The 27,089-nt window shown below is 31.8% G+C and overlaps 1 protein-coding gene across 3 annotated transcripts in view; it reads left to right on the top strand.

Annotated features, from left to right (window-relative positions):
• Positions 1-26,861, top strand: part of gem (transcription factor CP2 like gemini) — a 32,267-nt gene extending 5,406 nt beyond the window's left edge. Inside the window, exons 1-20 of one of the 3 annotated variants that reach the window (XM_085188015.1) lie at positions 4,377-4,951; positions 6,886-6,997; positions 7,437-7,557; positions 7,925-7,945; positions 8,484-8,571; positions 9,162-9,245; positions 9,709-9,805; positions 10,097-10,241; positions 10,437-10,538; positions 11,080-11,187; positions 11,399-11,533; positions 11,987-12,106; positions 12,706-12,776; positions 20,853-20,914; positions 21,478-21,523; positions 22,059-22,149; positions 22,309-22,424; positions 22,665-22,739; positions 23,177-23,312; positions 23,765-26,861. In XM_085188015.1, coding sequence (XP_085044141.1) covers positions 4,810-4,951; positions 6,886-6,997; positions 7,437-7,557; positions 7,925-7,945; positions 8,484-8,571; positions 9,162-9,245; positions 9,709-9,805; positions 10,097-10,241; positions 10,437-10,538; positions 11,080-11,187; positions 11,399-11,533; positions 11,987-12,106; positions 12,706-12,776; positions 20,853-20,914; positions 21,478-21,523; positions 22,059-22,149; positions 22,309-22,424; positions 22,665-22,739; positions 23,177-23,312; positions 23,765-23,911 — 2,019 coding nt within the window. In that variant the 5' untranslated portion in view covers positions 4,377-4,809 and the 3' untranslated portion in view covers positions 23,912-26,861. Of the gene's footprint in view, positions 1-4,376; positions 4,952-6,885; positions 6,998-7,436; positions 7,558-7,924; positions 7,946-8,483; positions 8,572-9,161; positions 9,246-9,708; positions 9,806-10,096; positions 10,242-10,436; positions 10,539-11,079; positions 11,188-11,398; positions 11,534-11,986; positions 12,107-12,705; positions 12,777-20,852; positions 20,915-21,477; positions 21,524-22,058; positions 22,150-22,308; positions 22,425-22,664; positions 22,740-23,176; positions 23,313-23,764 lie in introns of those variants that run through there. The other 2 variants (XM_085188013.1, XM_085188014.1) reach the window with 2 other exon arrangements.
• The last annotated feature ends 228 nt before the right edge of the window (positions 26,862-27,089 follow it).

The following is a 27,089-nucleotide window of genomic DNA, read 5'->3' as shown; positions in this document are numbered from 1 at the left end:
TCTTATTACTTACGTCAAATGTTTTATCTTTTTGTTTGGCCAATATTTGCAATATTAGTAGGTATGTAGATTTGGTTGTATTGGATAGAAATATTTTTTTATTATATTTAATATTTTTTTTATAGTCATCGCCTGCAACTTTGTGATGTTAAAAAATTCCGATTTTCCCCCCCACTTTCCTTGATTGTCTAAGTTTTAACGTGTTGAGTGGTTAGAGTGTGTCTATCAAAGCGGGGTAATAAATATAATTTAAATATGATCATCTCCCGAATGGGGATCGAATCCACAACCATGTCGTTTACAGTTCCACTGCGCCATAAAGTCCTTCGATGTACTCTGAAATAATTATAATAATAAAGGATATACACCAAAAGTATTTTTCTATACAGTCAGTTGAGGCCAGTCGGAGCACAGGGGCACAAGCGTGTTTCTGTAAACGCGACTGGCTGTGTGTTCATAAGAGGTAGTGAAATATTTAATATTTACATCTCCTTCATAGGTTCCCAGGTTCCCTCTACCTAATTTGCCATGAGAACCTAAAAGAATCTATACAAACATGCCCATACATCATTCGCATGGCACATTGGCCCAACATCCAATTAGCTTTAGATATCTTTATTTGTCTTGTGCTCAGCAAATGAACAATAAAGCCCCGTGCAGTCAACAACTCTCGGAAACCATTGAGTTTTATCTCAAAGAAATTCTTACGAGGTATTCGGCGAAATTTTAATACTTTAAATAATTTAATTAAGATTACAAATGTGTCATATTCTTGATAGATTAATTTAGTTTTCTTTGCACTGAAAAATTAGAATGTCAGACAACTAGGTTGAGATTAAGTTTGGTTATTTTAACAAGATAGCCTTTTCTTACGGCTTCGCCCGTGGACTTGGAAATAATTAACACTTGTATGACTAAAATTTACCAATAAAAAGAACATTTTTTAAATCATTTCACATAACAAAATTCTTTTTCAATGTTACAAATGATGCTTTGGTTAAAAATAGAAAATAATTCAATTATACACCCGCCGTCTCTATTGATTTGCCGTGCCTTGAAAAATTATCGTGTTTGACGTACGTAGGTCCGCGAAAATGTATTGCGTCACCAAATTACTTTATTTTGTATCAGATATTATTAAAGAATATTTTAGAGTCTATTATGTTTACAGTCCAGTCATGGTACTGTAAATGCTCGAGGAAATTAAATATTTATTTAAATGTATATTTTCATTTCTTCGCTCTGGTGTCAAGGCAAAATGCGGCGTTGAATACCGCCTTTCAACACGCAATGCCTCCAGAATTCGACGGAAAATGAAATTAGGTTCCCTCTTCCTACTCTACAAGTAAAAAACATTTGGTGTAGAAAAGCGCGTTTTAGTAACTACTAACGTATTATGAAATATTTTAATGGATTTCAACTAAATTATAAAGTATTTTCTCCTTGAGACTCGAACCTTATTTTTTTAACCTCATGCTGTATCCCGCAGGGTAGGCAAAAGGTATCTGGAAACCTTTTGTTAAGAGACTCCATTCCCATTGAGATACTTCTGTTTCCCACTCTCCGCTGCATGCTGGAGTCCCTCGTTACCAGAGCTAGGAAATGTTTCAAAATTCCCTACTCGATGAAATGAAATACACAAATATTTTCATTTCATCTAGTGGGATGGGACTTTTTGAAAGACTAAAACTTTTGAAAGATCTAAACTTAATTGTTAGCTAGTATTTATAAAAATAAAATAAATTCTACTTTTAATTTTTCTCTTATCACGCAAAGTATGAAAATTGGTATGCTAATCAATTATTTGAGAACACTGGGAAAACTATAGATAAATAATTATTATAAGTATATAAAGTATGACACGTTCATCATTTATATTACTCATCATTCTTTACCCGCGATAAGTAGAGTACTATTGTACGTACGAGTATAACTGCTGCAGTTAAATCAATATATTAGTTAGTTAGTTAGTGTTTAAGTAAGATAAAGATTGACTGTAAGACATGTGACTGTAAGCGAGACGGTGGGGGGTTCGTGTGCCAATTGGAATCTGAATTATTTAATATTTTCATTTCCTCGCTCTCATATCAAGGCTAGTTCCGCCAACAGCGAAAATTTTCGAATATTCGCCATAAACAAAGGTTTGAACACTAGGTTCCCTTTGCCTACCCTGCTATATGCGGAATACAGTATGAAACTAAAAAAATATAATACGTAGGCCGACATGGCGCGGTAGCCGCGGTGATAACTCGGGGAAATGAATTATTTCCATTTCTTTCGTTCTGGTAACAAGATGAGACCGTCTTGGCGCAGCGGCACAAGGTTGTGACTGTATCGTGACGGTTTTGGGTTCGATCCCCACTCGAGGAAGTGATATATTTATTTACGTTTATATTTCCATTTCTTCGCTCTGGTGTCGAGGCAAAGCGCGGCGTTGAGTTCTGTCACTCAACACGCAATGCCTCTAGGACGACGAAGGAGAACGGAGTGTCTTAACACTGGGTTCCCTCTGCCTACTCTGTTGTGTGCGGGATACAGCGTGGAGCTGATAAAAAAAACAAGATGAAACGTGGCATTAAGTTTCATCACACAAGCAATGGCTCGAAAATTTGGTTGTGCTTGGGGAACGGAGTGTCTTAACAGTACGGACCCTCTACTTACACTGTAAACGTAATAACTAAAACGTGAAGCTAAAAAAACCACAACGTTAAATCCCGCGACTTAAAATCATAAAAATACCAAGTAAACATCTCTGCATTATAAAAAAAACATAGGTATCTCTATTACACTTTTCGCTAAATCATAAAAGTATTAACTTTTATGTAAAAGGCATCAATACAGCCAGATAAGTTGTGTTAGAATAAATATGAATTTATATATACTTTACACAGATGCTGATAATTTTGTGCAAATAAACGTCTTAATAAATGATCCTGGCCTGGTAGGTATACCATCCAGAGAGAGTTCAGTTTTTAGTGGAGACGCACGAATTTTCATTTAAAGTGTTTGAATTTTTTTGTCTGGAAAAATGTAAGCTCGATGCTAGTATTATTGCTTTTTTTTATATTCTTCAGAAAGATGATAGTGTTGAAACACTTTGTTCATTTAAATGATTGTTTAATGAGAGTTTTGTTTTTCTTCCTATGTGTTATAATCTGTATAAGTATTTAGTAAAATTTCAAATCGAAATCATATATTTTGATTGCATAAAATTCGTATTTTTTTTAAATTGACGTTTGTTACAAATATGTTATAAAGAAATTAGCATTCCATTTAGAGGGCGTAGTAGCGCAGGGGCAGAAGCGTGCGACTGTAAGCGCGACGGTTGTGCGTTCGATTCCCAATCGGCAGAACGAAATTTTTACTATTTTCATTTTTAAATATACTAAGAACCAATAAGAACAAATTATTTTAGATACTTATATTAAAAATATTCTATTTTTTCGAATTATTTATTTACAATTAGACATTTCTTTACTGAATAAACATTTTCTTCTTATAAGCTAGTTATTGTAATATTTTTTTTTCATATACAGGATGCCACAGTTTGATCGTATTTGTTTGTCACCGTGGTATGCAGCTTTTTCACTTCCTAAACGTTAGTATTAATATTATTTAAATTATTTACTAGCAATCCACGCGCGGCTTCGCCCGCTTGTACAACAAAATGGTTTTTTTTTAATTATCTGAATTATGTTCGTGAAGTTAAATAAACAGCTGAAAATAAAGTAGAGTTTTGGAAATATTAATTTAAAATGTTGTTTATTCAAATATACTTGAAGCTTTTCATTATGGCGCGAACAAGACGCGTTTGATTCTAAAGACTACGGTTCTGTGTTCATTTCCCATTCGGGAAAATGAATACGTTTAAAAATTATTTTCTCGTCTCCACAAAGTCGTTGAGTTCCTGCTCTGTAGGTGAAAAATAGATACCAACGTTCTATTATGTTCTCTATTTTTTATATTTTTGTACACTAATTTGACCATGAATTAAAATTTATTTTACTTAACCACAGCAAACGTTATGTTTTATCGTGAAAATGTTTTATGAGCACGAGGCAGCATTTAAATGACAACATTTAATATATTTATTTACAAAGTATGTATATTTAACAAAGTAATTAGTTACTCTATTCTCCATTTTGCGCATATTCTATCCTCCATTTTGGTCTAGTCCTACAAGGTTATGGGTTTAGAATCGAAAACCATCGTGTTACTTTTAGTACACTGTGCCACAGTGGGTTATTTGACCTAATTATATTATTATGCTTAAAACTATTAATTACAATCTACGAATATAACGACAACCATCTAATTCAACACAATGCAATTTCACATACAAAAATTTCCAGTAAACTATAATTTGTCGAACTAAAATGACTTTATCGCGTGACATTTTGAAAATATTAAAAAATAAACGTACGCTGACGAAGAAATATATATGGACGATAAAATGTTGCAGTGTTTTCTGACAGTGAAACAATAATTACAGTGTTTTTATTGTATTGGGAAAATTGGTGATTGACATTTCTATAGAGAGAAGAGAGAGAATTTTAGAATAACGCTAACTTTTGATTGGCAATTTTAAGCACTGATTGGCAACTCTCGACATTGATTGGCAATTTTGGATATTGATTGCCAATTTTGGAACATTGATCGATTATTTTTGACGTTGATCAACAATTGTTTGGACATTGATTGGCAAATTTAGACATTATTAGGCAATTTGAACATTGATTGTCGATTTTGGACATTAATTCGGACATTCAATCGTTGACTGGCAATTTTAACCATTTATTGTGGGTGATAATGGTAGAAGATACCACGCAACAGTCGGACAGAGTGTCAGCGGCTGCAGTATTGCAGTTCGCTGCAAGAGAAGCGAGAGAAGGCAGGAGATTAGCAGAGTTTGGTGCGCATGCCTTCGCCAGCATCACGTATAATGCTTATGGTAATTTTTATTTTTGTTTTCCACATTATTTTCATTAAAATATTTATAGCTGTTGTTTTATGTCAAGGAAATCTAAGAACTTTTTACTAAGGTATTTTTCAGTTACAGAGACAACCCCATGCTGGGTGCCATTTTTTAAGAAAAAAGATTTACTTCTTATGCATTTATAATTAGTAATTTAAATTGTTATCATATTATTAGTAGGTTTATATATAAACATAGAGTAATTATTACTTATAGCCTATTGGCTAACATGAGTTAGTTATATCTAGTATATTTACAGCTTGCTTCTGCCCAGATCAAAGAGTAACTGATAATGCCACATATTGTTTGTGTAACATAATGAAATATAATATGTTTTGAATATTATTTAGATAATTTGAAGATTGTTTATAGAAAAAAAAAATATGGTTATTCTGTGATTTTGGAATTATGGAATTTAATAGATTTTTGTAATATTTTATATAATTGTCAAATTAATTTGTCATTGTTTGTTATTTTAACTATTTTTGAACAATTTTTTCATTATTTTGTTTCATTAACGTTTAATTCAACCTAAATCGTATGCGTTCGTTTCCTAGGATTAAGATAAAATCGGTATAATCGTCACATATATATTACATTTGTTTGGTGCCATAGATTATAAAATATGTCAATGTATGCGAAAATACTTTACAACAAACTTTAATTACGTTTCCTACAATATCTTAAAAATACAATTACGTCATTGTTGCTTCAAATTAAAGCCATGTTTTTTTTCTCCTGATTTCTTCTAATATGTAGGCCAGATTTACCAATTTATATTATTAACTAGCTGGCAAACTTACACACTTACGCCTAGTGCCCATACAGTTTATCTGGTCAGGTCATTCAAAGCAATTGCCTCTCTCACTGATATCACTCACGTTATCAGTGGACACGGACAGTGGCCAATGGGACTGTGTAACCAGTTCTATTTGAGATGGTACAGTTCAATAGGGTAATTGTTGATACGTAATGTTTTACGATTATGGTGAAATATTATTTTTTTTTGTTTTTTTTTTCAGCTTCACGCTGTATCTGGCGGAACTTAACGCCGCGCTTTGCCACGATACCAGAGCAACGAAATGAAAATATTAAATATTTGATTTACTTACGTGGTAATCGAACCTACGACTAGTCGCTTTTACAGTCACACTTGTGCCTGTGCGCTACGACTAGCCTCAATAGTGTTTCTATTTCTTGCCTTTTTTTATATGTTTTGAATAAGATAACTATAATTTTTGCAATCGGACATTTTAATCAAATTGTTTTGGAAAACTAGGTGGCGATATGGTACAATATGGAATTATTTTGTCATAGATGAAGAAGCTTTATTATCGTTATAGCTTATAATTAACTTATTAAGTGTTATTTTTCTTATTATTATATATATTTATTTCTAATTAGGTATCTTTATTAGTTCATTTCAAAAACAAATAATTAAAGCTTGTGTTTAAAGAAGTTTTTTTCTTTTTTTTTATTATTTGAATTGTATGAGGAGGAGGAGGAGGATTCAACGAGGATTAGATTTCAAATAATCTTATCAAAAATATTTTTTTATTTTAATGCATCCATGTTTTTATAGCACGTTAAATCATGGTTGCCCATATGCTATCAAGGACACTTGATATAAGTGTTCAGAAGCCTACACAATGTTAATGAAAGATCTATTGTAACTTGGCCACTAAATTAATTTCAGAGATCGGGATAGTCTTATTCTTTGTATATTTGTAAATAATTTCTGGTACACACTATGGTTTTCAATTTCGAATCAATTTCAAAGCTCAAATCAAATCTTTACTTTATTGCATAGAAAAAATAATATTAACAGCTTTTCAGACATATTATAACGTTTTGTTTATTTTTATTTTGTACATTAATATGTGTTTTTACCTAATTTGTATAATTTCCAGCTACCCTAGGCGAGATGGGTGGCAGCGGGACGAGCTCCTCGTCGTCCCACATGTCGCCCGGGTGGCCGGTCAACGACTTAGACCTGGATCTACCTGGGGAGTTGTCTATGAAGTAAGCATATCATATACTTATCTATATCATTGAGATTGCAAATTTAGTTTCATTTAACACGCAATGCTTCGAGAAATTATATTATATGCTATCAGGGAAATTTGAATAAGTGGACACGGCATATACCTAGTTAGAAATAATTATCCTCTGAATCTGGGGGAGTGGCTCATGTCACTCCGTCATTGATTATTCAAGTACATAGTAAAAATTATATTGGGTGACGTTCACCACCATCTAGCAATTTTTCTTTAATATGTATATTCTATCCCATCCATCAACCTTTTAAAGTCCACTGCTGGATATAGGCCTCCCCCAATGCTCGCCACTCCGGTCCTGCGCCCTTCTGTATATTCTATATTTAATAAAAGAAACTAAGAATGGAATTGGGATTTGGGTTACTAATCCAATCTATTAAAAATAATATTTTTCTTCTTTACAGTGAAGCGCTCCTAGCTCTCCCAGCTCTTACCGGATTCAAACAAGAGGCCCCGTCGCCGACCGGCAACGTGCTGTCGCCGCCGCGACGTGCCTGGCAGCTACGTAGACCTGATGATAGACAGGTGTTGTATTGTTTTTTTTTATATGAATAAGAGGACATTTTAAATTTGTTTGAAGTTTTTTACCAATAATTTAGTCAATTTTATATAAACTTAAGTTTGGTTTTGGTAGAACTTTTTGTTCTGATTTTCAATAATAAGGAAGTAGTGTGTTAAAGCAATAATATTTAATGTAATCTATACTAAAACTATACTAAGGAAAAAAATCGATTAGTTACAAATTGCACTCTAATTTATATTAAAAAATTACTGATAACTTATAAGATTCTTACTCTCTACTTTTTTTTTTGGTGAGGAAATTTTTTGGTACATAAAGATAAATAATAAAAATTTTGTAACATTTTATTTATTCATATATTTGCTGTTACAGTGGTCTCTTGATAATATTGAGGTAACATCATTAGCGCTTATAATACATAGACAAATAATCATATATACAGCATCATCATCATCGTCCCGTATGTAGACTTTGCCTTTCTGGTGTCGACACCAGAGTGAAGAAATGAAAATGTTAAATATTTCATTTCCTCGAGTAGGAATCGAACCCACAACCCGTTGCCTTTACAGTCATACGCTTGTGCTCTTGCGTCACGACTGGCCTCAAATAATCATTAAATTGATTTGTCATAGTATGGCTAGATGAATTTGTTGCTGATATTTCCTTCCGTTGCTATGTAGTATTTATCTATGGCATTGGTCGTAGGTTCTATTCTTAATAAGGATAATACGTATACCAATACGTACTTCATCATGTCCGTTCTTGGCCTGCGATTTTTTAAGGCTTGTGTACAGCACCTTCTTTTGTACTTTCCATTTAGAGTGTCAAGGATAACACCTAATTAATTAAGTAAACAAAAAAATATACAGGTACTAAACCTACCACTATATATATAAATATCGATTATTCATTATTTTCTTTACAAATACAGATAACTAACATGATAGTGGACAACCGCGAGGGGATGGAGGAGCCCTGCCAACAAACATCGCCTCACAATAACATGATGAATACACATTGTAAGTATTGATATTTATTATTCTTCTTTTTTTCTGTAGCTGGACCTTTATCTCACGAATAGCAGAATATTCGGAGAGAACCTAGTATTGAATCACTCCGTTCTTTATTTTCAAGGCATTTTATCCTTAAAATGTGTGTTGACTAATGGAACGTAACGCTGTGCGTTAGCTTAGTTGACTAAGCCGGAAAAAAGAAAATAATTTAAATTTAATAATTCCCCAAATATTGTATATCATCATTCAATTTACCCATAAATATAAAACTTATAATAATGATTATTTTATCTATGTTATGACTATATATATAAATTATATTGAAAACCCCCGAAAATTTAAATGCAAGCAAAGTAGAAATAATATATATTCAAACGGCTGATTATATTTTTTTGGATCAAAGCTAGGAACATTCTCAATCAAGCCACCTATGAAACAGAAAGAAAACTTGATCATTATCGGTTCATCCATTTGAGAGCTATGATGCCAGAGACAAACATATAGATGCCCACTCACAGGCTCGTCAAAGTTATAACACCCTTTAGTTTTCGTGAAGGATAAAAACTAATTTTCTATGTTTTTTTGTCTATTAACAGCCAGTCCAGAAAGCATGCAGTGCCAACCAGTGCCAGTCATGCCAATGAATGGTTACCATTCGCCCAACAACCAGGAAAATAAAAGTAAGTGTTGTGCTAATTTCTCAAAAAATAAATATTTTTTTGTTTTCTTAATAAGTCAATTTAAACTTATTGACATTTTATATAAAAAAAATATGTAACTAGACTTAAATCTCTGCCTTTTAAAGAAATATAGTTTTTTGTGAGATTGACAACAAAATTACTGACAGTTTCATAGAATTATTAAATTATATAATTAACAATATTTGTTACTAATGTGTGAAAGAAAATAATAATTCTAATTAATCAATAACAAATATCCAACGTGTGAAATGACACGTTTTAAGTAACTATGACTGCAAGTATAGGGGGCTATATAGATACGATTAATATATGATTATATACAATGTTTGGCAGTGGATTTTATAAAACAAAAGATTTTTTCATTTCGAACCAGTAGTTCCTGAGATCAACGCGTAAAACCAATTAGTGTGTAATATAATTTTGTATTTTTATAATTGTACAGATGCGGGTCTCCTAATGTGTTCTCCAGTCAGTTCTTTAGATGGCTTCCTGCATTCTCCATCCGGTCGACCTGATAACAGTTTTAAAGAGGATACCAGGTATTATTTGTATATTAGCAGCGATTTTGTAAATATTTGATTGTATTAGAATAGGTTCTATGATATTTTTATGCTTTTTAAAAACGCGTAAAATATTTGCATATAGCGGGGTAGGAAAAAGGAACCTGTCGTTTGCGGATTTCAACACTTTGCATTTACTAGAGCGATGAAATGAAAATATGAAATATTTCAATTCAATTATTAAAGTTTACAGAAACGCGCCACTTCTAACCTCTAACATATTTGTTTTAAACTAATACATCTACTTTACCATATTTCTTGTCGGTCTAGATTCCAATACGTATTGGCAGCGGCTACATCGATAGCAACCAAACAAAATGAAGAAACACTAACATATTTAAATCAAGGACAACCCTACGAAATTAAATTGAAGAAATTAGGTGATCTGTCGCATTATAAGGGAAAGATGTTGAAGGTTTGTTTTTGTATTACAAAAAAATAATATGAATAGTAGTTGATTTATTTATTATCAATTTAAAATGAGTTTAATTTATTAAATTAACCTTCGAAGTTTCTTTTATGTTTTTTTAACAGTACTGACACAATCCATACTTTTTAAACATCTTTGGCTATTACTAATGTATATTTTGTTTTATAATGTTGTCAACAGAGCATAATAAAGATATGCTTCCACGAGCGCCGCCTCCAGTACATGGAGAGGGAGCAGATCGCACAGTGGCACGCCGAGCGACCCGGCGACCGCATCGTGGAGGTAATGACAGCGTGTGCCGTGTGCGAGCGATACTGAGATAAGGACACAGTGCGTGTGCGAGCGAGACGGAGATAGAGACACCGTGTGTGTGCGAGCGAGAGAGAGTATGAGATAGTTTTTATATGAGTGAGACAGAGTATTATGTTGTAGAAAAGTCCAGAGTGGTCAAAAAATGTACAATACAGTCGATGAATCGGGACCGTTCTGTATTAAGATGTAAACTTTGTTCTCAAGTGAATATTCTGTATGGCATAAACAGGCAAATGTGTAATTAAGAGAGAAAAAGAGATAATGTGCCAGTGAGAAGTAAATATTCCCTTCTACTAAAGGTCTATCAGAGTGTAGGGGAGAATAACTATCAGTTTAATATGTGTGTGAGAGTGAGAGCTAAAATAGGTGTCCTTTTTTGCTTCACATTGTATTCCGCATGTAGCAACGTAGGCAGCGGCTGGAAACCTCGCGTTAAGTAATTATAACAACCATTTCAAAATCAACATTTTAAAATTGTTTTACCTAAATTTCTCTATTTCTTTCAAAACAGGTAGATGTGCCGCTATCATACGGTGTGATAAGAGTGGAACAACCAGCCTTCCTTAACGCCCTGCATGTGTATTGGGATCCTACTAAAGATGTTGGCGTTTATATCAAGGTAGGGAGTTCAAATATAGATATTTCTTAGATTTTGTTTCTTTGTCTAACCCCTATAGCAACATAGGCGGTCTCTACACACTTCCCAATGAAGAAACATACGTTTTTTAGGAGGCATATATATTTATTTAGTTTCCTAAGTTCGAATTTTTATATATTTTCTAGAATAGTACAAATCAATATGCTAAATGATATTTTTTTTGTTGTTCTAGGTAAACTGCATTTCAACAGAGTTCACAGCTAAAAAGCACGGCGGTGAGAAGGGAGTGCCTTTCCGCATACAAGTGGAGACATATCTCGCTACCGACGACCATAATAGACTTCATGCGGCCGCTTGCCAGATCAAGGTTGGTGGGGGTTCGATTTTTTAAAATAATGTTGAAGTTCATTTTTTGTACGCTTTGATAAGAAAATTCTGAGATTATTAGTTTTTATTATTATATGTTTTTTTTCTATGTTTCTTATTTAACAAACGCGCCGTAAAACATTTTATTTAATTCAGCTTTAGGAATATTACAAAATTGATAGAATAAAACACGAAGTAGCGGAAAGTAGATTCTGATGACTTATCAAAAATTTTTTACTCGGTAGAATACTCACAATGCGACAATTTTATTAGGTTTTACATTTTACGTTTTTAAGATATTTTTTTAGCTTTACATTGTATCCCGCACTTAGCAGGGTAGGCAAAAGGGACCTTGTCTTCTCTCACTGGCCTACCTTGCTACATGCGGAATACGAGAAGCGTGAGGCTGAGAAAGAGTAAGATAATATTTTAATAAATATCTCTTTATTCACAGGTATTCAAACTAAAAGGTGCCGACCGTAAACACAAACAGGACAGAGAGAAGGTTCTCCGTCGTCCGCGCACCGACTTGGAGAAGTATCAGCCGGGATGCGAGGCTACCGTGTTGACGACTGTGAGATTGTTATTCAAGTTTTTATTTGTATTTTTTTATGTTTTACTTTTGTTTCTATTTTATTGCTTTTTTTAAATTAAACGATTTTTAAAGCGTAAAATCGGATTTTGTTACTAAGACTGCGCTGTCTGGCAGGCTGTACCTCCTAAAACATGTATGATAATGTAATTAATTATGTTGCCACTGCAACTATGAATACTACAAAAAAAAAATAATTTAATATTTAAGAGGTTCCTATACGATAGAAGTGATTCTTTTACCGGTTTTATCGATAATCGTAGAGAACCTTTATACGCGAGTCCGACTGGCACTTTGCCTGCTTGTTTTCTTATCGCATTAGAACCCTCCAGCCTCATTTTGTTTGTTTTTCTATTACCCAACTTAACTTTGTAAAATTTTTTTTTATTTTTGCTTACACGATTGAATGTAAGTAATGTTAATTTAACATTCTAACAAATTTTCAGTTTACTTAAAATGATCTCGTATACATTTTTTTTGATAACGAAAAAATAAAGTACTTGATTTTTACATGATTAATAATTTTCTAAACTTAAAATAAAATCCGTCTGTTATTAAATTCTATGCTACTTTGTTCACAGTTATCAAATGACGCTCTAATGCCACCGCCGTCCCTCGTCACCACTTCTCCGCCATATTCGCCGGAAATGTGGTGAGTTTTAAGTATTATTTTATAAATTTTCTTTTAATAACAGGTACTTACAGTACGGTAAACGGGCCTTGGCGAATTTGGAGGATAAGGATAAGCAAAAAGAAGTTTAAGAATTAATCTGAAGTGTTCCACATTCTAGTTATCTTTTCATCAGGTTTTTGCAAAAACATTGTCCAAAACGAAACAAAATGGACAACAACACATAAATATAAAAAAAACTATCCATATAATAAAACTGATGGCTGTCTGTACATGCAACATATAAAAAAGATCTTATGATAAATTAAAAAAAATAATAATTTATTCGGCCAAATTGCAAATAGCAAAATAACAGTTTCATTTATTCGTATAGATATTGTCTTTAAAATGATATTGTTGTTAGACTGATAGTTATTCAGATTATTTACTACTAAATAATTATGTACGAGCGGAGCCGCGAGCGGGGAGCTAATATGTAACGAATGTGATGTAATATAACTTATAGCCTAGCCTATTTCTTTTCACGATTCGAACCAATAATTTGTGAGGCGCGTTTAACCCAAACAAGCCAACAAGGTTTATGATATTAGTATATATTTATAAATTATAACTGTACCCACGTTCAAATGATAAGGGAGCTTAACCAATAGTGCAGTTTGTGCTATGCCCACGGGCGCTACACGAGCTAAAGCCTTTGGTCACAATCATAGTCGTAAGAAGAGGGGGCCGGGCTGATCCGTGTCCAACCCAGAACTTTTACTAACTTTAAAATTTCCCCAAAAATAAAAAAAAAATCTTTCAAATATTTGATAATATTTTTGACAAAATAAAACTATCCATAACCACAGCTTTTATTTAAATCCTTCCCAATTCATGTAATTAACCATAAATTTTATTAAATTAATTCTCTATTCAAATTTGAAAACTACAAATATTTTTTTATTAAAAACAACTTCTAGTGCTGTCAAATTATGTCGATATTTTATTTGTATGTATTTTTAAAATTTTCGTTTAGTAACAATTTTTAATAAGAACATTTATGTTCTCAATAGTCATTATTGAGTTTAAAATAATGTAATTGTAAATAAATAAATATCCCATCATACCATAATACAAACTAGCGTTATTACACCTAACATAATTACAAAACAAAATTAAACTTATTATGTAATTAATTATATTTTTTTTCTGTAAAAATAGATTATGTGTTTTTTGTCAATATTATTACTCCTTTTTATATAATATATTTTTTTGTGTTAATATCAGTGTGATTATTTATTCGACTTAACGTCTAAAATTCTCTAGAAAACCGGCTATTAAATTACATATTCTAATAATATTTTGTGAAATAATTAAACACAGTTAAAAATTCCACTTATTCTCAATTTGCATCTGTCCGCGTCTCTTTTGTAAATTACACTAAATTGCACAAATTGAACGTCATGTGAGACGTGATTGGTAATTTAATGGGTGTCATATCAGTTTTAACCTTGTCCACAGAAATCTTTATGGAAGATACATCTAATTGTACTGTTGATTACTTTTCTGTTCTACAGTAAATTATTTGGCAAAATTTTAAACTTTCAAATATTTAATATTTTCTTAACATTACTTGACTCTACAATTTTTACAGATTGATGATTCGTCTAATGTTTACTATTGTATAATTAATATGTTAAAATATGTACACTTTATACAGTAAATTACACTTAAAATAATATACAACAATGTATACAATAATATACAACAAATAACAATGTAGCAAAATCAACGACAATCATCTTTCTAATACCAATCATTTTAGCTGTCACGTAATTTCTGATACTAGTTAACGGTCTATAATATAGAGCATTAAATTGCACCAATTTAGTGTCATTTGAGAGGGCAGGCCAGCACGAGTAATTTATGCGGTCACGTCTCAAAAGCCGTCTACATTTGCACCGAGGAAGTTTCTAGAAATTGTTTTATACAGCTTCTAATAGGAATCTTTTATATGTTAAAATAAATTTTGTTAACCACTCGTCAATATAATAATTATTATTTAAACAAAAGTTTATTGCCTTCATTTTGGTATAATATGAATAGATTGTCGCGTCTTTTCACTAGCATCACGTCATTAATAAAGATCAATTCCCTTTCAATTTGAACCAGTGAAGCAATTGACACACATGTGATAAGGCGGCTTCTAACCAGATATTATACGATTACATTGCGAATTTAGTATATATTTGTTAGTTTACAGTTAAACAGTTAAAAAGTTTTATACAGTTATAAATTTGTTTTCTCAGCTGTAAATGAAATATTTATATGTTAACATAACATATTAAATTCGAAATAAATCATGGTAAACCATTTTTTTTATTTTATTCACTGTGTCAAATAGAGTAATTGATCTATCGTATTTGGTTCCCATCTACATGTTTACATGTGTGTTTGAAGAAATTCTATATAATTTGTATTTCTTATAAGGATTTCTAATTCACATAGGGATAAGTTATTGATAAGTGAATCACACTTTCGTCTGTTTATCAAAATTTCAATAAAACGTAATTTATTAATTATCCTAAAACTTAAATTATTTTTAAATAAAAAAAATTGTGCTATTTAGATAATAGATGAATAAACAAGTACGTTGAATATTTCATTGCAAATTGTCACGCCCCTTCTCTGGCCCTGCGACATATGTATGAACATAAATTAACATACAGTTGCTCAATTGAGCCCTTGTTATTCAATTGGCATGTTTATCTCTTTATTGTCGTAAGAATAGACGATATTTTTAGCCTATGTCACTCTGTATGTCATATACTCTTTCGTAAACCAATATAGACCTTGAGACCAGTCGTGGTGCAGGGGCACAAAGTGTGACTGTAAATGCGACTGGTTGTGGATTCGTTCCCCACTCGAGGAAATGCACGAGTCGAAAAGGCATATATATGTCTAAATTTTTCAAAGATTGTAGAAGATATATTTTGAAACAGTGTTTTATTTATTTAAAAAAATATTATAAGCGATAACTTTAAACTTCTTAACTACATACCACTTTAAAACTGTTATTTATAAATAAACGACTTGCTTCGTTCTCATTTCCACAAATTGCGCCGCTCGCTATATTTAGAACCGCTATTTCATACTTCCGTTGTGGATTCAAACCTGTTTGCAGTGGTTTACAAGTAAATTTTGCGGATACTACAATTTACGATGTCTTATTATTTCCCGTTACTTCGCATGCATCTTATATTGTGATTTATTGTATATTTTTTAATATATTATTTATACAAAGCAGTATGTTAATAAATAAATATAATTTACTTATGCTTTAATAGGTTTAAGCTTTGTATAATCTAGTATTTTCTATCTAGTATTTTCTAATTTAATTACATACATAACTAAGGGCATTATTACCTATTCACAGTAACTAACCTTTATCCAGCGCAACATTCATAGCAGGTCGTTGACTTACCAGGAAATGTGTACTATGCACAGAATTTTTACCTAATTTTTTGTCAAAGTTGTAAAATTGTAAAAATTATTAAAATAATTATCTTAGCTTTAAAACTAAACAATAAATCAAAGAAACGCGAATATAACGAAGCACGATGGTTCAATTTCATAATAGATTACACTATCCAGAGCTATCGTAAATAAGATACAACTAAAACGTAGCTTTAAAATCTAATTATTATCGTAACCACTCATCCACATCGCTTCAGTGTTTCACCACTTTGAAATTATATTTTAGCCAATTATATTTATAAACAGTTAAAATTATATATATATATATATATAAATATATACACGAATGATGTAATTAATTGCTTTACAGAGTTGCATTAAACAAGATACAACCAATATAAAATACCGTTAAAATCGAATAGCGACTGTAACTGTAACCGGCAAGAACCACATCGCTTCAGTGTTTCACCCCGTTGAAATCACATCGTTAACTTGTTCTTGACACAAGTTAAGTGCTTCCAATTACTGCTATAGGTCGAAAGGTGTGGATTAAGAGTTCTAATTGCGTGATGATATTATAATGATATTTATCTTCTTAGATTTCAACACGTTATCATTGTTAACTCTTGATCTAATGCATTTTTTCTTAATTGTGAAACACGCCTTTTGGCGTTGGTTGTATTTTACAAAAGCTCTATTTGAAATATCCAGTCTAAGCTATTAAATCATTACTAAGAAATATTTTGTACACAAAACATGATTATACGTCACAACAGCTTTCGTCAAGTTGTTTCATTTAAAAAAGTGATTTATTACTATTCTCATGTTTTTATCGCTAAGATATGTAGGAGGCGTAGTTTTAGATTAAATTTTTCTCTATATATTTATGTAACGTATTTTTGTAAATAAATATAGATATGCATTTTATACAAAGTATGATATATCAAAAGAATTACATTTGAAGTGTTTGATGATAGGACACAGAACAACAACAATTGACTTTAACACGTGATATTATGCAGTACTTGACGCTTAAACAAGCACTACATTACTATTAAGTATTACATTATATGGCAAAGTTATTTATGTGAGATAACAAGTAAATAGAGTAGCTACGATTACAATGTAACGTTGTGTAAGGTCGCGTATTTGCTATGAAGTGATCTCAATGTAGTGATGTAAGATAATATCCACCCGACAAGAAACAAGCGTTAAAGTCGAACGAAGCGAGAACCGGATCACATCAGTTAGCTACAAATTGAAGTACAATTGACCAAAACTGCATTGGAGCTATTATTATATCCGCTTCGGTGCCGATACATCTAACTCGAATCAACAACATAATAGCAAACTGCTTTGTTCTTAAAATGTCACTGAGAAACCAACAATATAATTTAATATCGCTCGTATTAATAAAGATTGAATAATAAAATGTTAAAGCCTTTATAAAACAGACGTTTTATCGACAATTCACATCACTAGCAACGTCATGACGTAGCGCAGTGCACCACCGCGAGCCGGCCGCGGCCCACCGAAACCGAATAGAACCGGATCGCGGCCAATCAACGCGCGCGCAACACTAGGGACCAATCAGAGGCCATCACGCTCAGTCACTGGCTTTCCTTCACCCGTACCATACTCCATTGTTTCTGTTTATAACACATTATTTACCGCTGATAAAACATAAATTTTGAATCTCCGTTTAACCGGTGATATCTTGTATTCGCTTATATTTTACTTATTGCGACATTTTGGCTGCGAATAGTCTAGAAATGTTGGACAAGTGAATTATTTTGACACTGTTATTACTAGATTAAAGTTTCGTTGTTAAACAAAAGTTGCCCAATGGTGTCTGTGGCGAGTGTATCAAAAGCTATGTTGGTTGGATGTGGTTGTGGACGTGGTTATCGTTCAGCATCAGGCGCTTTCCTCTTCTCTAACCTGACGAGACAGGACTATAGCTGACAGGAGTATGCTCGTGCTCGAGCAGAGACTTAGTGCGAGGCAGGTGGGCGGTGTGGTCCTGCGAGCTCGTCTACTCCATAGTGTGGAGGCCCAGGGCTGGCGGATGAGGTTCTCCCTGCTGAAGACCGAAGTGGAGATTGATGCGGATCCTGAAACCTATAGGGAACTGGCCGCTAGATTGAGGAGAGCTAATGTGGTTGTTAGACGTGGACGGTTGAAGTAAATATTAGTTTTTTATATATTTTAAATAAAATACCAAATATAACATTTTCAATTAGATTTTAACACTAACAACAATTTAAAGGCATTAGGTATATCTTCTTTCTTTAAAAAGAACCCTATGATGATTACATTGCAATTATTTGTCTTAAAATGTTTATTTATTTTAGCCCTTTCATAATAATCTTCTGTAGCTTAAATATAATACATTCTTCTCATATATTTACTGATATTATAAAGTTTGGTTAAACACAGTAATTTCAGATAGTACATGTTTGAGTTGCTTTTTTTTTTATTGAACAGTTTCTTTCTCAAGGAAGTAAAATAATTGTTACAATCTAACCTATTTGGGGCTAGATGTGGCAGAGAGACATGACGATGCAACTGTAAACACGTTGGGTTATGTGTTCAATTCCCACTTGAAGAAACAAAATATTTATATATCTTCATTTCTTCGCTCTGATAACAAGACATAGATTGGCTTTGGTGTTCTGCCACTCAACAGATTTTGGTGGAAATGCAATGCCTGCAGAATTTGGTGGGAAGCGGGAAACAGAAATGTCTTAATGAGAAAATAGTGCCTTAAGATTAGGTTCCCTCTGCCTACAATTATATATTTGGGATACAATGTGAAGTTAAAAAATGCAACCCACTGTGTTTGTGATTAGGGGTACCTTGGACACTTAGAACTTAGAATACATCATGTAAATACATCACTTCCAATACTACAATAAACAATTTAATTGTTATAACTGCCATGTTACATAATATAAAATGCTCAAGTCTTATCCTATAATGGAATTAGATGAATCCAATAAGCTTTCTCATACTTGTTTGCTACTATATTTGTTGATATAGTAGTACATCTGCATATTTTTTTAGCATTATATTTGTAATCTAAAATTGTATGAATTAACCTAATGTGAACACACCTCTTCTTTACTCACCTTTCACCGCTTACCTCTCCATTTTGACAACATGTTGAGTTTAGGAACTGAATGCACAATGTACATTATTTAAATCAGCAGGGAAATTAAAATAATTTATTTTCCGATAATATAGATATATTTTTCAACTGAAAATTCTTCAGAAGAAACAACAATAACAACATGGTTTATACATATAAAAAAATCTAGTCTGTAGATAATTTGCATACTATCTAATCCCTAAGTAGGCTGGACTATGATAAGATAATAACTGATTATGATAAGAACTGATTCATATAATAATATTGCACCCTAACATTCAAAATGGCAACTTTTTTTGTTATCGGGGTATAATCCCACAACCTCCTGCTTAGTTCACTACTAAGCAGGAGGTAACCACAGATCAAATAGACACAAAAATATAAATGACAGTTTTAAAAAAAAACATTTACTTGAAAACAATAAGTTCAAAGTTTTAAATTATTTTGGAAAATAAAATTGAAATAAGTAAATATATGATATTTATTAAAGTATTATTTATAACCATTTTAAAAACCCTATTATTAAAGAAGACAGTTTTTAATGCGACTGAAGTACACTTGCAATGAGATAGTGCATCGGCGGAATGAGCTTAAGTGAATGATTATACATAAATGAAGCTTATTAAATGATAAATACTGAATACTTTGAAGGTTGTTCCATTACTCTTAATTATTGATTTTATTATATTTTTTTATTAGCTTCACGCTGTGTCTCGCATATGGCAAGTTAGGCTGAGGGAACCTGGTGTTAAGTATCAATATCACACTCCGTTTCCCCGCTTTCCGCCCGACTTATGAGATATTTCGTGTTCCGGTTATGGGCGTGACACACAATTGATCTTTTTTCTGAGGGAAGCTTACGTTACATCGCGTTAATCGTTTAAAGAATTAAATATATCATTTCCTTGAGTCGGAATCGAACCCCCAATGTGTCGTGTCGCATGTTTGTACAACTGCGCCACCACCAGCCTCAAACCGGCCAACCCGCAAAGGCCGGTCCTAACATAATATTCACAAAAAAATATTCATTTAGCGCATTCATAATTGACACGTTTGGAAAATTTTTGTTATTTACTTTGAATATAGGATGATCTCAGTTACTAATACTACGCGTCGTGTGATAGTGGTTATCAGTAAGGCCTTAGTGTTCAGTTGATATATTATACATAGCTAGGTAGTCGAGTGGTCCTGTCGGTCACTTGTATTACGGATGTCCGGGATTCGATTTAGATCCATTTTGTATGTAGGTATCTACTATTGCAATAGAATTTTATGATTATCGTAAGCTCCTAAAAGTTGGTTTTGTTTTATTACTTTCTTCTCAAAGAGATATATTGGGTGTGTTGTGGCGTAACTTAACGCTGCACTTTTTAAACTTTTGTAACTGGACTGGTGTCGTATGGGTTAAAGTTACCTATAACATTTTAACCCCAGATCACCAGTATGAGGTCTTTGAAATATAAAATCTTAAATTGATTTTCTTCTTCCAGTGTCACTCCAAAGGCAATTTCAAGCCCAGTACTAGTGAACAAGCCAATTTTACCACAATCAGGTAATGTTTTATATTTTATTTTAATGTATCATCTCACTCATTATTATCTATTTTTTGGGCGGAGTGTCTTAACACTATCCAGTTCCTTCTGTCGACCGTTCTAGACAAATACAATATCTATCTATTGCGTGTTCTAATTAGGAACATAATTAAGAAAAAATATAAAACATTCTAAGTTTAAATTTATTACTTAACCGTCGTTTTTTAATATGTAATTGATACTCATAATTAATTATAAGTAATTATTTTGATGAAATTATTAATAAAATAATTATTTATTCATTCTAAATAATGTTCCACCAATTTGTTCTCTAGTGTCATAGTGAAATTTGATAAATAAGATGACACATGAAAATATAATAAACATTGTGTGTTTCGACAATGGTAGAAATCAACACCCCAATTTTAGCCCCTGCCAGAGCGGCGAAATGAAAATAATTTATTCTCCTTGAGTGAAAATCGAACCCACCGCCAGGCACCGTATCATTGCGCCTGGCCTCTTTAGATATTGATTCTTTATATAAAATGATTTTTAAAAACTAAATATTTTTCATTCTTTACAGGGATAATTTCATCCAACAACCAAATGAAACCACTTTATTGCCAAGAGTGAGTATTTCCTTATTATTAATATATTTTTTTAAGATACTTCGTATATTGGTTTTTCCTTTTTTTTCGCGTGTCGTAGTCATTATCCGTATACGTATATTATCATAACATCTTGTTTTTTTTCTATTGCAATATTTTAACACCAATTCAAGTTGTTCAATTTCAGAGAATGCTCATTTAAGAGATAAATTAAAACTACATTTTTACACATAGCCGCCATTTTGTATCCTACAAATAGTATAATTAAAATAGGAATTAGTAATTTGTACAGCCGTGAGTCACACTAAACATACATAATAATAGATATTACATTTGTTTACAAACACGCACACGTTATTTAAGTCCGATTTTAATAGATTACTCGATTATTATTTATTTTTTGCAAGGAAGTTGTTTTTAACCGACTTCTTTTTTTTTATAAATGTCATTATGTTTTTATTTTCTATTGTTTACTTAAAGTGTGTTTGAGCGTTTTGATGACGAACCTTATCTTTACTATTTTTTTTATTATTTATATTATTATTTTTAAAAACAGCGGCGGCGACATGAAGGCACACAGCCCTACCTGTCACTCGCCTGGCGCCATCTTGCCCGACCTGCCGGTGCCCGCCGAGGAACCTGAAAAGGTATATTTTTATATTAGTAGCCTAGTAATTCTTCAATTTTATCGTTTGATTTTAAAGAGACTAGTATCTTCTGAATAATTTTTGCGTGAGTAACTACTTAAGAACGATTTTCATGATTTTTTCACATTAATAAATGAATATTTGATGTATTTTTCACAGAACTACGGTCTATCAAAAGACGCATCGTCAAATGAAACACAAATGTGGCTGTCCCGCCATCGTTTCTCACAACATGTAGCGACGTTTGCTAACTTTTCTGGAGCCGATCTTTTAAGGTATGGAAATAATAATTTGTTTAATTAGCCGTATCCCTCAAATGGCAGGGTAGGTAGAGAGAAGTAAGTGTTAAGACACTCCGTTCCCAATTTTCCGCCTAATTCTGATGGGATTGCGTGTTGGGTGGCGGTACTCAACGTAGCGCTTTGCCACGGCGCCAGAGCGAAGAAAATGGATATATTAAATATTTGATTTAAACAAAATCTTGTGTACTTATAGTTATTTCTTTTTTATTTCAGATTGTCCCGTGATGATATAATACAAATTTGTGGTTTGGCTGATGGCATACGTCTGTTCAATGCTTTACACGCTAAGTGAGTATTTATTAAACTAAAAATTTATATCAGTTTAATTACCCTTGCAGTCTTTGTGTTCAGAATAATGTTTTTGATTAAGTAAAATTTATTAAAATTATAAATAAATATTTTAAAAGAAAGGTTCAATTCGAACCTATGTACATTGTAACCTGTGCTATTTGGAAGACATTATAATGATTTAGCATAGTATGATAATTACAATTTATAACTTAAATTACTGATTATTAACTAATTTAATTTAATATTATATTTTATTGTATATTATTAATTACTGTTATATCTTATTGAATTTAATCTATTTTAATTAGTAAGTATTTAATATTTTTTTATTCATTTGTATAGTTTTGTATTTCCATCCCAAACACAAATATAAAAAAATCTATGAAAAATTGTGTTATAGTATTTTCCTTACATATTTGTTTCCTTCCCTCCAGGCGTATCGAACCCCGTCTAACCCTTTACGTGTGCGCGTCCAGTACGCACAGTGTGCACAGCGCGCTGTACCTGCACACGGCAGCAGCTGCTGAACTGCACGCCAAGTTGCGAGGATTGTTGAATGGAAGTGCTAAAGTAAGTAAAAATGCGGTTTATTATATGAATTTAATAATTAAACAGTTTCAAGCTGTATCTTGCATGTAACAGAGTAGGCAAATGGAACCCGGGGACCTAGTCTTGGTGCACTCCATTCCATGAACCAATTTTCTAGATTTAGGGTGTTGTGTAACGAAACTCAACGACGCGCATTGTCTCGTTATCAGATCGAGGAAATGAAAATATAAAATATCTCATGGTAAGGAAGCTAAGCGCGGCGTTGAGTTCCACAACTCAATACGCAATACGAAGAGTCTTAACAGAAATTGATTTAACTAAAAAATATAGCGTGAAGCTAAAAAGATATTGGATTCCCCGAGTGGGTATTGAATCAACAACTGTTGTGTTAACAGTCACACACTGTGCCACTGCGCCACGACAATGTCGTAAAAACGTATTGGACGAATAAGAAAAATCTAATTTTCTTCCAGGAAACTGACACAGTCCTTGTATCAGGACCCAATGGCGCTCGAGTTCGTCTGACAGACGACCTAGTTCGGCACTTACCTGACAATTCTACCTTTAGACTGGAGAGGATAGAGGATAATGCACTACTACTCAGTCCTACTGGCAACTGACAGTGAATTAACCGGTAAAAACTGGTTAGAACTGGTTAAGAAGTGGTTAGAAGTGTTTGGAAGTCGTACGAAGTCAATAGAAATATAATGTTACGTCGTTCATTAAGATGTCAATATAATCTAATGTGAAAATCTAAATTTAGACCTAGTCAGTCTACTGACAGCCAACAATTGTCAGAAACTTGTTAGAACTGTTAAGAAAGAGTTGAACTGAACTGGTGGGAGCTGTTGGAAGCTGAAGGAAATCCATATATAACATTATGTTTTGTTACTTTGTTTATTAAGATGTTAATATAATCTGAATGTGGAAGTCGAAATTTACATCTAATCCACCAATTGACGGTAAATTGACAGACTGATTAAAAGTGGTTAGAAGTAGTTGGAAGTATCTACAAAGATTTTATATTTATAACATTAATGTTTCTTTATTTAATAAACTGGTTTTAGTGTCTTAACGACACTAAAAAGTAAAAATAATAAAACAGAGTGTATAATGACCTGTATCTGAGTAGATCTGGACGAAACGAACGAACGAAGGGTAAAGTTTAACCTTTCTTCGTCACTATTAATTCAATATTATACAGTGTATAAAATGAGAGATTTTTAAAAAATATATATATTTATCTAAAAAAATATTACAAAATAAAATTTTGTATTTATATATTTCATTCCAAGGTATTCTGTGAACCAAAACAGTAACTAAACGTACAGAAATTGTTGAATGTGTAACCTTTAAAGGCCGTTGTAGAGTAGTAGGACAGCGTGACTGCACGTGACGGTTGTGGGTTGGATTTCCCACTCCGAAGAATGATACCGCATTGCGCCAAGAAAACGGAGTACAGCATTAAGTTTCGTCACTCTGCACGCAGTAGTAAAATTGGGTGGAAATGGGGATTTGTTGGGAACAGACTGTTTTCAAACTAAAATTTCTTCCTCTCCTCTCTTTTTTGTCTATCCTGCTATGTGTGTGGGATACATTATAAAATAAATTGATTTTTACAAGTGTGAACGGCACTATAAATAATTTAAAATGACATTTCGATCTAAAGAAGATCGTTATTTTATGAGAAAAGGGGCCCATGAGTTGTTTTTTTTTTTCTATAAAAAATTTTTACTAATAATTCACCTCATTTGTCATTTTATTAACAAAAAAATACTTTTTAAGGATTTGTTTTACTGTCCATAATATCAAAGACAGTCTAAAAAAATAATTATAAAATACGTTTTCTTTTAGATTCAGTAATGTTAATTAGTAGTTTGGTATAATTTATGTTTTTACTTTATCATGGCTATTATAATGTTATTTCTTTTAATATTAATTAATATTTAAGGCCAATTATTATTGTTTAATTAATTTTATATGAAATTACAATCATCTATATACAGCCTGCATTATTTAGTATTTGTATTAAAATTAGACTTTTTATGTCTAAATATTGAGGGTTTGATTTATTATTTTCCTTTTGTAGTTACAAAAGTACACTTTAAGAAACTGGTTAATATAAAAATAAAAAAAAAGGCTTTATATAAAATTAAATAATTTAAAAATTAAAGTTATGAAAATGAAATTAAGTTGCTGTGCCTAATTGTTATATAAATAGATTAATTAAAATAACTTGTTATTATCGTAAGTGTTATAGATTAGTTTTATTGTAATAATTATTTTATAAATCTGTTCTATAAAATGACAAGGGATATAAATTAAATAAACATCTCAAAAATGTATGTTTTTAAAGATTTTTTAATGTTGAATTTGTTGAAAAAAAAAAAGAAATTTAAACTAAATTTTATTTTACTGTCCCTTTTTTCAGTATAAGACAGATTTTAAGTTATTTTTGGTATCCTATTATAAATTTATATATTTAATAATGCTATATTTTAAATTTTAGTTTTTTAAAGAAATTAATTTTAAGTAATAATAATTAATATTAATATTGTTTTTGTAAGTTGAGATTGTCTTTACTTGTGACTTGTGAAATGGTTACTTTATTAAGACTTGAACCCACAAGGGCGACGGTTCTGGGTTCGGTTCCCACTCCAGAGAATGATTATACTTCTCTGGCGAGTTAAAGTTGGATAATTTTATGATTAGTTACCCAAATACAGATTTAAAACGATTTATTAGTAAGTAGTGAAAAAAATGTTTTATTGAATTGTAATATTTTCTTTGAATCTAAATATATTTATATATATATATATATATATATATATGTTTATGTATATCATAATTTATAAGGGCAATTAGTTATATTGTGTTAGTTTGTTGTTAAGCAGCTCCTATTTGTAACGAAATTAAATTGGAAAAAGTTACAATTACATTTAATTATACTGGTTTTGATCTATATACATTTACCTAGTTAAAAAGTATCATATACTATTTTTTGACACTATTGTATATTATACAGGTATGTATGGATTTTGTAATGGGGATATTGGTAACTTTTGAATATTTTAAAATAAAAAGGAATATATGTGTTTACAAAGGATAAACGCGGCGTTGGTTTACGCCACTCTACAAATAAAGCGTTGAGAATCCGCTGGAAAATCGGGGACAGAAGTGTTTTAATGGGAAGGTAGTATCATAATGCTAGTTCCCAATTTTTGAATGAACATAAAAAGCTACCTTGGAAGGCAGTTCTGCTAAGAAGAGCTGGCAATAGTTGCTCTTTTCAATATCAATGTTCAAATTTTGAAGACAATATTTGTTTATTTATTATCAAAATATTTTATCAATATCTTTATTTCAAATATTTAATAAATTAAAATTGATTAATGTAATATGCTTGAAAATAGTCTAAGGTGCCTTGAAAGTGCCTGAACACAGCGCTAGTTGCATAATGGAGTATTAAATATATTTTTTTAGGTTTTATATACAGTTCTACTGCAGTTGTAGTGGGTTCATTCCCGCGATTTGTAGCGTTTAGTCAATAAATGTATTATAGTTAGTTTACTTCGTGTTTTATTTTTATACATATTTTAGATAAGTTCATTGATATTTATTGAATATGCAAAAAAAAATTAAAAAGAATATTTGAAAAATTATCACAATACAATCAAGAATAGAAAAAAAAATGATTTTAGCCAAAATTAGTATTCTGTGGTTCTTGGGATTTATTTATTTCTTGAAAAAAAACAATAGTGTAGTCACTTATATGAGATACTAGCGGCCCGCTCGCGG

The sequence above is a fragment of the Heliconius melpomene genome, chromosome 7, assembly GCF_056956725.1.
Source record: "Heliconius melpomene rosina isolate 202511_hmr_F chromosome 7, ASM5695672v1, whole genome shotgun sequence".
NCBI classification, from domain to species: Eukaryota; Metazoa; Arthropoda; class Insecta; order Lepidoptera; family Nymphalidae; genus Heliconius; species Heliconius melpomene.
This window is presented reverse-complemented; position numbering and strand designations above follow the sequence as displayed.